The sequence below is a fragment of the Haplochromis burtoni genome, unplaced genomic scaffold (genome assembly GCF_018398535.1).
Source record: "Haplochromis burtoni strain Fernald_Lab_line unplaced genomic scaffold, NCSU_Asbu1 Contig_6, whole genome shotgun sequence".
Classification (NCBI taxonomy): Eukaryota; Metazoa; Chordata; class Actinopteri; order Cichliformes; family Cichlidae; genus Haplochromis; species Haplochromis burtoni.
In genome coordinates, this window is record NW_024582367.1 from 694,076 (window position 1) to 705,524 (window position 11,449).

The 11,449-nt window shown below is 40.1% G+C and overlaps 2 protein-coding genes across 3 annotated transcripts in view; both read right to left on the reverse strand.

Moving 5' to 3' along the window:
- Nucleotides 1–198: 198 nt before the first annotated feature.
- On the reverse strand, nt 199–6,421 carry tvp23b (trans-golgi network vesicle protein 23 homolog B (S. cerevisiae)). 2 transcript variants are annotated; one of them, XM_005913809.2, is made up of 7 exons: nt 6,326–6,421; nt 5,158–5,234; nt 4,546–4,690; nt 3,171–3,260; nt 2,875–3,000; nt 1,541–1,669; nt 199–1,448 (listed from the first exon to the last, which is right to left on the reverse strand). In XM_005913809.2, the coding sequence occupies exons 1-7, from the start codon at nt 6,332–6,334 to the stop codon at nt 1,422–1,424; spliced, it is 603 nt and encodes a 200-aa protein (XP_005913871.1). In that variant the 5' UTR covers nt 6,335–6,421; the 3' UTR covers nt 199–1,421. The 2 variants fall into 2 exon arrangements, with proteins under 2 accessions (XP_005913871.1, XP_042079064.1); XM_042223130.1 differs by having other exon boundaries at nt 6,322–6,391.
- A 1,257-nt stretch (nt 6,422–7,678) lies between these two features.
- Nucleotides 7,679–11,449, reverse strand: part of trim16 (tripartite motif containing 16) — a 10,258-nt gene continuing 6,487 nt past the window's right edge. Inside the window, exons 5-7 of the mRNA XM_005913808.3 lie at nt 10,922–11,093; nt 10,517–10,612; nt 7,679–8,525 (exon numbers count right to left, since the gene is read on the reverse strand). Coding sequence (XP_005913870.1) covers nt 7,927–8,525; nt 10,517–10,612; nt 10,922–11,093 — 867 coding nt within the window. The 3' untranslated portion in view covers nt 7,679–7,926. The remainder of the gene's footprint in view (nt 8,526–10,516; nt 10,613–10,921; nt 11,094–11,449) is intronic.

The following is an 11,449-nucleotide window of genomic DNA, read 5'->3' on the forward strand; positions in this document are numbered from 1 at the left end:
ACACACAATTCTTCTTCAGTTGTCTTTTATTATGGAGCACAGTAATTTTTCTCTGTTTAGTCTTTAACTAAAATTGTGAAACCTGTGTCGCACACACCTAAAAACCTTTAGAAATGAATGCATTTACTGTTTGTATGACAATAAAATGAACAGAGTAAAGCAGTATGGGGTGCACATCCCACAAAAGTGTTAATTTTATTTTTAAATGTTTAAAAATTTTATATCCTTTAATATAAGATTTTTGTCCCCACATTTATCAAAATTAGTAGCCCTTTTTGCTAGACAATGTGTCACCTTTATTATGGAGGTCAAATACACCAACTTCCGGTAAGGGGTGTCTATCCCGGACATGTTTTTTAAAAACGTTATTTACAAAAGACAAACACAGGTAATTGTCTATGAATGTAAATCAGAAGATTTTTCAACACTGATATTTTATTATTCAGGCACTTTTAGACAAACGCCTAAATGTTTATGTTATTTGTGAACTGTAATCAAGAGTTCTCAAAGTTTTTGAGAAAAAGAAATGTTGGGAAAGATGCCATTACATGCAATGTCGAGAACCAACTCCTAGGGGTCGCTGTGTCATTCAGTACTAAAATAACACATTAAAAGCATGAAGAACACAGTCATAACTAATTACATAAATAAATAACAGACCGTGGAATTTGCAGACTAAATGTTTAAACTCAGTTCATTAAGTAATATTTTTACTTTTGAGTCTATACATTTCTGAAATTAAACAAAACCCTGGAACAGTGCTGGTTAAAGGAAACAAATCTTATTTATATCCTTTTTCTTGAATCTCTAACAGGATTCTTTTTATTCTACACTTTTCTTTTCTTAGAGGCTCCTGCATTTTAAAAAGCTGGAACTTTTTCTGGACTCTCCGCATAAATAAACACGAGCACCCAGTTCGGAAAAACGTTACAAATGTATTTGCACAAAAGAAGATGCTTCACACAGTTTGTTCACTTACATATTTACAAATCTCCTGTTACACTTTACACACTTTCATACAAACCAAAATGTCTGTACGACATCTCTCAAAGGTTCTTTAATTACTGTTAATTTATAAAGTTATTAGAGACAATGAAATCTAACTAAAAGAAGAAATCTGAAGGAGCTGTGAGACTACAACACAAACTACAGTCACTCCGACGTGTCAGCCGTTTTACACTCATGCAGTTCTCGGTAATCAGAGGATTTATTGCTGGACCTCAGGTAGTGAAAACACACCTCTGACCTCTGTGTGGAAGATAAAGACAACTCTACTGAGTCATTTAAAGAAAGCACATAATTAAAAACTGCCCTTTCCAGTTCTGAGAACGCTTTCCTGCCCATGTCCACTGAGAAAAAGAAGGTTTATATATCAGAGCATTGAGAATAATGCAGATGTGTTAACGCCGCAGAGCTGCACTCTACGATTCCTCTTCCTTAGACAGCGTCTGAGGAGGAAAAAAAAACAAAGGACTTCTTAGAAACAGGACAAATACTTTTAATTAAAAGACTATTTATTGTGTGTTTTATTAAAACTCACCTGTTTGAGGAACTGTCGTCCAAAATAATTGGTAGCCATGTTCTTTAAGCTGGTCTTCCCTCCCACTTTGCACCTCACGTATCCGTATAGGTTGGCGCCTTGCAGCACGACGCCCATGATCACGACGGGCTGTGAGGAAGACGACAGTTTTCTGAAATAAACCCTGGTCATATTTCATATTCCCCTTATTATCAATAAATCCCACGAAAAGGCTGAAGGCGAACCACGTGTATCCTCTTCACTGCTTGTATGTTCCCAGAACACGTGAGAACATGCTGAATACACAATAAAGAGATGCACTGATCTTTTTAAGGGAGTAACTCACAGTCACAGGGAGTTTATGATTGCAGTTGTTGTCTGGGCCAACAGCTGGAACCATCTTTTTCTATGATGATTCCTTGCAAAGATTTAGATCTTAGTTTTCATTTTTTAAAAGTTATGACTTCTAACCTTAACTGGGACCTTACTGCATCAGGTCATGTGAACTTCAAACGAGCATATAGCCTCCAGGGAAAACACTGGGTGCATGTCTGACACATCACCTCATAACGGTTCAAATCACACTGTGAGCATTTCAGACATGGAGCATTCAGGCTGAAGGAGTCTACTGTGTTCCTGTGTCTGACTCCCAAACAACAATCTCGAGGGATAAAACCTTTAGTTTAAAAGTGACGTTTCTCTTGGGGCCACTTGGAGGTGTCTCCCAAAGTGAGTCCGTCCACACAGACTCTCATCTTAAACTCCACAGAGAACTTTTTTACCCTCTACGGACCGTTTCTTCTTTCTTAGGTGGTTTTAGGTAACGTAGCTGCTAGCCATCTGCTAGCCAAAACAAAAACCCTGAGGCTTCAAACTGTGAAGCCCAAAACCACAGGACGGCTATGCCCATCTTTCATATACAGTCTATATGCAAATAAAAGTCCACAAAGGAGCCAACGAGTCTCATCGTCTGTGAGCTGCAAACTGATAGTGATAAGTGATTCTTTTTATAACAAATTTCCACAAATCAATTAAGTTAGCTTAAAACTTAGAGATATTACTCAGAATTGCGTCCCCCCTCGTGCAGCAGGAAAACTTTGAAAGCAAGCTTGAGATGCAGGGTGAGAGCAGGGAAACACTGGCACATGTTTACCAAGTAATTATTGTCTGATTTTACTTAAGAAAGCACCAAGAACTAATAGGGTTCAGTGGGCTTAGAGCTGAGAGACACAGCCAGGAGCTAGGTTTTATTTTCTCAGTGCTGTGAGAAAAATAAAGGTGTAACTGAGTTTTAATGGGATTTGTTGATAATAAGAAAAACAGCATTTGTCCAATCACTAAATCTAACAACTTACCATCCATTTAATCCTGAATGAAAACAGGGTGCTAAAGACAAAGATGACCCAGAGGACGGGGCAAACAATCAGTCCGAGCCAGAATATCCTGGACTCTGAATCTGATGCTTGCTGCTTCCCTGTACCCTGAAGAAGAAGGAAACAGGATATCTCAGTTAGACATCTGCGAACACGATAAGGCCCGTTGACAGTAAACATCTGGACGAAGCAACCTGACACAGAGCAACAGGTCAGGGTCATGTTTAGCTAAAGCCCCGTGTCGGAGCCGGAGCAGATTCAGCAGAGATGCATCTCACCTTCCTCGACTCAAACACCCAGTGGCTTCGTCCATTGTCATCCACCTGATTCCACCACCGCAGACCAACCATCAACCTCCCAGTGATGTTCTGCAGATGGAGAGATTTATGGCTTTGTTACGGAGATTCTGGCAAATCTTATTCATAAGGTGCTCGATCCAAATACCGTTTCCTAGGTTTAATTATTTACACAAGTCTTTGTGTAACAGTGTAACTCTGGAAACCGAGTCCAGTTGCACATCTGACTTACAGAGGAAAACCAGAGCTATTATCCAAGAAGATTCTACAGCAGATTTAAGCAAGACTAACAACAACAACAGCAAAAAAAAACCATGTACGCACTAAAGGGTCACAACAGCTTCAGCTGTGTGGTAAAAAGCACCACATACTTGATAAAAGATAAAAGATCTTTTATCAGATCTAGCTCCTGATTTTCTACATGCACTTTTTCTATTCCAGTAAAAGTTTAAATGCTGCTTTCAGCTGCCCCTTTGCCCAGAGGCATCACCACAGCACATAGCGCCGCACACTTGATTTGGCAGTTTCCCACCAGATGATCTCAATTTAACCCCAAAAAGGATTTGCGTCTCCAGCTGGAATCGTACCAGCAACCTGCCAAGCAAGTGCACTAACCACTATACCAGTGACCACTGAAATTAATCCCAGAGCTCTTCAGTCGTTCATTTCTGTTGGTAAGGGATTCAGATTCATTCCAAGGAGGCAGTTTTGTTGTGAGATTTGCTTTTAGAAGGACTAGTTTATGTGGACTTCACTACCATGAGGCTATTTAAACGATTCAACGTGAACATCATCAGCACACAATAACACATCCACAAGAACCAGTGAATGACAAACGTCCAGAAAGCAGAGGTCTTTAAATCTCACTGCAGGTAGTGAAGCTACAGTGATCAAATACAGAAAACAGCACATTACAAATGTCAGACTGGCCTGTAAACTCTGCCTCAACTCATCATGATTACGACTGGATGCCTGCAGTACCGGCTGTAGAATATCCGGTCTCCAAGGCTCCGAACTGTCTGTCAAAAAACACGATGGTTGAATCTGTGACCAAAACCTTCACCATGTTTTTCTCACGACTGCTCATCATCTCATCCGAGCACCAACAATTCATTCAAATCTAATAATCAATAACCAAAAAGTGAGAACAGTTGGCAAGCTTTTAGGACGATTTCCAATCTTGCTTTTAAGCTCCTGATAAAACTTTTATCTCATCTGGTCCACTCTTCCTCTGAGTTCTGCCTTTAAGAAATGCACAACAAAAAGCAAAAAAGCCCCACCAAGATCATTAATTATAATCAATACAACAATTCCTTCCATCACTACAGTGGAGATATTAAAGTGATAAGAGAAACACCTTTACTGTCCAGAAGTCACATGAGAGCAGAAGGATTATTGTGACCATGCAGGCGATGAAGCTCCCGCTGATGAGCTCAGCGAGCAGGTACACGATGATGGCAATGACTCTGAAGAAGAGGTGGAAGAAGGCCGCTACCGGATGCCTGGTGACACATTTTTAACTAATTTAATATGACATGGAGTATCCACACAGATCAATAACCAATATTGTGTCATATTAATAACAATTATAATCATTATTATTAATAAGAACAAATAATAATAACAACATTTAAAAAATCTTTTTGTTTTTTTGCTCAGTGTAAAACTTAAACATGGGTCTCTGACAACAGCAAAAGTCATTGTAAAATATCGTCTCTAATAGTCAACTAGCCCACATCAGATGATAGTGATAACTTAGCAGACAGATCAGTGAAGTCCTTGTAAAAGTGTGAAAACATACCAAACAAACCCCACAAACCATTAGCCATTATTATCTTGATATCAAGTAGTGACTTGCACAACAAACAGCAAAAGCTTTTCCTTGAAATGTAAATAAATCATTTAATGAAGTATAAACTATCTTCTCTGCACAGAAAATGTTAAATCCTTCAGCAATCTGCAAACGTACTTAACGCCTGACTTCTTCGACCTTTTCCCTGCGTCATCCTCGGCATCAAACAGAGACACGTCTTCATCGTTGGTATCCTGAGGGATCAATAAGAAAGAGGCTTAAACCTCAACATAAAACAATGTGAAAAAAAGCCTCGTCTCTCTGTGGTCAGGGATCATCAGAGGAGTAAGATTGATAACAGTCTGTTTGAAACAGAAATCTGGAGGTTTCGTAATACTAATACACAATTCTGTAACAGGTTGTTTCTGAGCTTTTAACATCATAAATAAATACTCCAAGTCCTCGCAGTACAACTTCATATGCCTCCAAACACAATCCTGTTGTTGGGGTAATAATTTTTGTATTCCTATATTATCAAGAGATTCAGTTTACTAACTTAAACGGAAAAATAAATCTTCAAATGCTGACACTTAACAAGTTAGAACCAACAAGAGTACCAAGAAAATAAACAAACAGTTGTTATTATTATTGAAAACAAGCCATTTCTTCATTATTGTTGCACTCTAACAGCTGTCAGCTCAAACACAGAGCAGGCCTAACACTACGATCTTATTAAGTTGTTTTGACATGTTAGCAGGATAACCTAAAGTGAATTTGACCTGTAAACTGGAAAAACCAAATACTTACCAGCTGCTTAAAGAACAGCAGCTGATAATATAGATTGGAGTGAGGTCACTTTAGCTTCTCTGTGCCAGGAGACAGTTTAAAACTCACACTTTTGTTTGCTCGGATTATAAACAGCACAAACATTGCCACGTTAGCAGGATGTAGCTTCATTTCACGTTTTGTCACCTTGTTTGCTGATGTTTGTTCAGGCTGATGCTAACTTTAGCAATCGTTAGCTGACACCGCAACACAACAGATGCCCTCTAGCGTAAATTTGCCGTATACAGGTTTAAAGCGAACATTCTAATCGTGGGGTTTTTTCGAGTAGAAAACTTTGATCCGTTTTAAAAACATCATTTTAACGGTAGCTGAGCAGAAATGTTAGCGTCTTAACTACTTAGCAATATTAGCACCACAGATGTCCAACCGAGCTGGGAAACATTCTTCAGCTTCATTAAATAATTTTACTGACGGTTAATGCTTAAACAATCCCACGTTAGCTGTTAACCACACTAAGACATTATTTTAAAAAATAGGAAATAAAAGTGCTCTTACTTACGGCTAGCATCTTGAAACTTGGTCAGGCTCTTCCTGCTTACATGCTCAGTTACACGTCACTATAGTCAGGTGACCAAAACGCGCCACGTCACTGAAGTCCACGCGGTTCCTCGATAAAAAAAAAGTGTTTGACGTAATATTTTATTTTTGAAAACAACATTTCTTGGATCATAAAATGATTGCCATACATAACATTAAATATATATTTAATAATAATAATAATAAAATGATGAGTATAAAAATCTTTATACTCATAATTTGCAATAATATGTTTTTTTGCATTCTATTTTTTTGTTTTATTCCAATTTCTTTTCTCTTTTTAAAGTGTTAATTGATTCATTAAATTATGTACTCGTTGTATACCATTACTCAGAAATGACAGGTATAGAAATATTATGTTCATAGTGTTGTGTATATATAGGTTAATCCATCCAATTCAGGGTTGCAGGGAGGGGAGGGGGTACACCCCAAAAAGGTCTCCAGGGATCCTGACACAAAAAGACAGTCAATCACACTCACATTCGCACCTATGGCTAATTTAGAATCGGGAGTCATCCAAACATCTGCATGTCTTTGTACTATGGGAGGAAGCCAGAGTACCTGAGAGAACTCATGCAGACAAGTGGAGAACATGCAAGCTGCTGCACATAGATAGGCTTGGATTCAAAGTCCAGACCTTCTTGCTGTGAGATTAGGTACAGAATAATCAAAGATATTTTAAGTGTACTGATTTTTTTTTTTTTTTTTAATCCTAGCTTTGGTAATTTAACAGCACATATGGTTCACATGGATGAAAGAGGCCTCTGAGCACAGAGACACAAACTACAAACCATGCATGTAATGCTTTGTCTCTCCACCTGTGTACATGTCTGATATTTTGTCTCTGTTTGTGACTCTTCCTGCTCATGTTGCATCTCTTTATTTCTTTAATGTACATATGCAGGGTTTTGTTTTGTTTTTTGTCAATGTCTGCATTTGTTTTGCAGCTTTTGTTCACTTTTACATCAGTGAAGAAATGTGCCTTTTTCTCCCTAAGTGACCAAAGCTTGGTGCAGTCATTTTTCTTTTTCACCAGCAAATCTCGAGGTTGATTTACTTGAACAAACCACCACAGTGTGGCCTCTGCTCTACTGAGAGATACAACAAGGAAGCTTTCCAAAAAGTATTAAACAAGGCTAAGGAATAACCCATGTCTGGAAAAGCTAAAACAAAAATTTTGAATCCTAAATGATCCACTTAGTTTTTGAAATCATATTTATGTGTGCCACAGAAATGTACATTAGCAAATGTTTAAAGGATGCTGTTGATTTGATGACGTCGAGTGTTTCAAACTGTCAAGAAAACCAGGCATTTGTTTTGCAAATGCAGATACGCCTTTTTATTTGCATACAGAAAATATAGAACATTTTCAGTAACAGTAGTCCCAAAGACACACCGGTGAAGAGCATCAACATGACGTGATCCCAAATGAGAAACAGATTATTAGTTTTGCAACAAAAATAAATCTCCTGTAAACAAGTTGTAACATTTCAAGAGTTCATCTCTTATTTTCCAGAATCAGTACAATACTCTCCTATACTTAAGTTCTCCAAGAAAAGCGGTTTATGAAGCGATATCTTCTGTTGTAGGTGAGGTGGGAGGAGACGGGGTTTTCGGAGGTAAAGGTTCCCCAGGCGCCACCAAGAGAACATTGTTCTCTTTCTTGGGCAGCCAGACCGCCGGGTACAAAGGCTCCAGGAACTCCGTCTGGTACTTGTGGATGAGCGTCATGGTCTCACCCACCCCGTAGAATGCCAGTAGGCCTTGCGTGTAGTCCACATAAACCCCAATACGACTAAACATCTCCACATTCAGGGGAGTTTCCACATCACAGTGCCAGGTGGAGAAGTTACGGCCATTCCACTGAAGGCACCAGGAGAAGCTGTTCCCCGTGATGCAGCTGTTGCTCTCATTGCCCTTGCGGTCGATGCTCTTGTACGTGAGGCCAACATGAGTGCTTTCACCTTGGATGTCTGCCTCAAAGTAGTGCCGGCCCATGTAGAAGCTCTCCACAGCCAGAACCTGACGGCAGTTCTCAAAGCGCTCGGGCACATCGGGGTAAGGATGCTGCCAGGGCGAGGTGTTTGTCACCTTTTTGTTATCCTCCGTTAGGCGGAGGAACTTATGAGCCGTTGCAGGATCAAAACTCACTTGGGCAGCATCTGCAAAGGATTGTTGAACATGTCAGTTTACTTATGTTACGCAACAAGACAGGCAGGAAAGCAAATAGCTGTAGTCCCAAAGATTACAGTGTAAACACAGATACTTCAAAACTACACTACAATATGGCTGTTGTGCTATATTAAGTAGTTTTGTGTTAGCTAATTTATAGTTTGTTTCAGTAGACTCACTGTAGATTTGCAAAGTTGTGACACCATGAGTGCAATGGGTTACCTGGTTGGGATGCTGGGAAACCATGAGGAAAACATAATGCAATGATCAGGTGAAAACCAAACTTCGAGTAGATTTCCATAAAATGATACTGCATTATGTTTACTGGCTTGTCCTTATTTTCTGCCATATGCATACTACTATAATGGTGGATGTCAGTCAGTGCATTAATGTAATTCCGTAATTCCCATGAGGGAAATTAAAAAGTTGCAATCCTGCCCTGAACACTCAGTTTCACACAGTTCTCTTTTATTTCTACTCTTGGCTCTGTATTATGTCAGTGGAGGGGAATACCCTGAATATGGTCATCTCATTTACACAACTCTAGCTGTGCCCACAGAAGCTCCGCCCATGTTGTTGGTCTATTTGGTCTTTTGAACAGTACATTTGTTTTGACAGCTTGGTCGGCATTATCAGCAAAAAGCCAGACTCGTTCTCGGTGGGTGCTGTTCTATGTTCCTACTGCCTGCTGTGGTCACAAGCCCCGAGTAGTGACAGAGAGAATGAGATCGTGGATAAAACCTGTGGAAATGAGGGACTTGGTCATTTTGGGAGGGATTCAGAGTAAAGTCCCTATTTCTCTACATCCACAGGAACCACTTGAAAGTGGTTGGGGATCGCTCAGGATGCCTTCTGAACAAGGCCCGACAGCGTCTCTACCACCTCAGATGCTTGAGAGACTTCCGACTGCCCTGCAAGGTGCTCAGGAACTTTTACTCCTGCACCATAGAGAGCATCCTGACGGGAAACATCTTAACCTGGTTCGGGAACAGCACCATGCAGGACAGACGAGCTCTACAGAGGGTTGTGCGGTCAGCTGAGCGCACCATCCGCTCTGAGCTCCCTGACCTGCACTCAATCTACAGCAGGCGGTGCTGGACCAAGGCCAGGAAGATGGTGAAGGACCTCAGCCATCCCAACAACAGACTGTTCTCTCTGCTGAGGTCAGGAAAGCAACTCCGCTCCCTGAAGACCAACACAGAGAGACTGAGGAGGAGCTTCTTCCCGCAGGCGATACGGTCTCTCAATCACACCACCACACAGTACTGACCCACACATACAGTTCTTACACACACACTGGACATTCTGGACATTTGTTTACACTAGTGGCCACTGCACAACTACACTGCGTGGTCATCAAATCAAATCACAAGTCACTTAAATAAATCACTTTTAAGCATATTTGCACTGCACAAGACACTTAAATATGTGGACTGCACAACACTGGACATTACATTTCTTTCATTACCATTTATTAGTCGTACAGCTGCTCTTATTGTTCTATATTTCTTCATATATTCTTATATATTTTCTATATTGTGTATTTTGTTGTACAGTTATTTTATTTTTAACTTTAATTTTTATATTTTATTTTATTCTTTCCTAGTTAAATTTACTCTTCATTTTAATTTTCATATTTATTTCCTATCCTACTCATAGTCTTTTATTTTAGGTCACGAGCAGTTGTCTAAGCATTTCACTGCATATCGTACTGTGTATGACTGTGTATGTGACAAATAAAATTTGAATTTGATTTGAACTCCTAGGTAAGCATGCCCGGGCATTTCCTACTAGAGGGAGAACCTGGGGTAGACCCAGGACACTGTGCTTGTGGTCTTCATGAAATTTGCATCCTTGCCAAAACCCCATATTCATTATAGTTTTAAAATAAAAGACAGACTATAAGCACATCCAAGGTTGTTTTTTGGTTCTGGAAGCACATTGTTTGCTACTCGCAGTTCTTAACTACAGAAATACTTACACTTTAGAAAGTCCGCCCGTGTCACCGGATCTGGAAGAGACTTGATGTGTTTTGCTGCAACAATAGCCTTTACTGTTGTCTTTATTCCCACTTTGTCTGCAAAAACAAAGAAGACATATTTTAGTGTCTCATACGACAACATGTTTAGATTTCTCTTCATGAATTTTGTTTTTATTATGCACAAAAACGTTCTCCAGGGCAACAGGTATGTGCTGTCGTTTCATTTCTTATGGAGGCATATTAATGACTAGCAAAGCAGTTTCATCATGAATCATACATTCTGCTCTTGCTCAAGCACAGCTAAAAATTCTTTACAAGACTGAACATGCCCCGGCAGCTACACAACTCTCTGGATCTCTGTGCTCTTGCTGCTGCTATGTAGTTGCTTCCTGCTCACTTTCTTACCGCTTTTGCACGTTTCTTTGACTTTGCCTATGTATGAAGACACCAGCAAGGCACAGAGCTCCTGCGTGGAGTCAACAATCACACGGCTGAAGTGATTCAGACAGTCCATCAAGCCGATGTAGACACCAGGCAGGGAGATATCAGTGGCTTCTTTTTTCCACTCTGCGTATTCCTAGAAAACAAACACGGTGGCATTCAGGAATGAAAACTGAGGCATTTCTGCTGCCTTTAGGCACGAATGACTTCCTGTCTCGTTGAGAAATACAGCAAATGGTAAAGGAAAAGGCAGACAGTGGAAGCATCTCATCATTTGCAAAAGAGGATAGAGAGAGAGAGAGAGAGAGAGAGAGAGAGAGAGAGAGAGGAACAGAGAGGGAGAGAGAGGAACAGAGGGAGAGAGAGGAGCATAGAGAGAGAGAGAGAGAGGAGCAGACAGAGAGAGAGAGAGGAACAGAGAGGGAGAGAGAGGAACAGAGGGAGAGAGAGGAACATAGAGAAAGAGAGGAGCAGACAGAGAGAGAGAGAGGA

Bases quoted from the DNA above. Each gene is read 5' to 3' on its own strand.
- tvp23b (XM_005913809.2), bottom strand. The intron at 1,670-2,874 runs GTAAGTTGTTAG...TCTTCCTCACAG, and splicing joins CATTCAGGATTAAATGGATG to CCCGTCGTGATCATGGGCGT. The intron at 1,449-1,540 runs GTGAGTTTTAAT...TTTCCTCCTCAG, and splicing joins GACGACAGTTCCTCAAACAG to ACGCTGTCTAAGGAAGAGGA.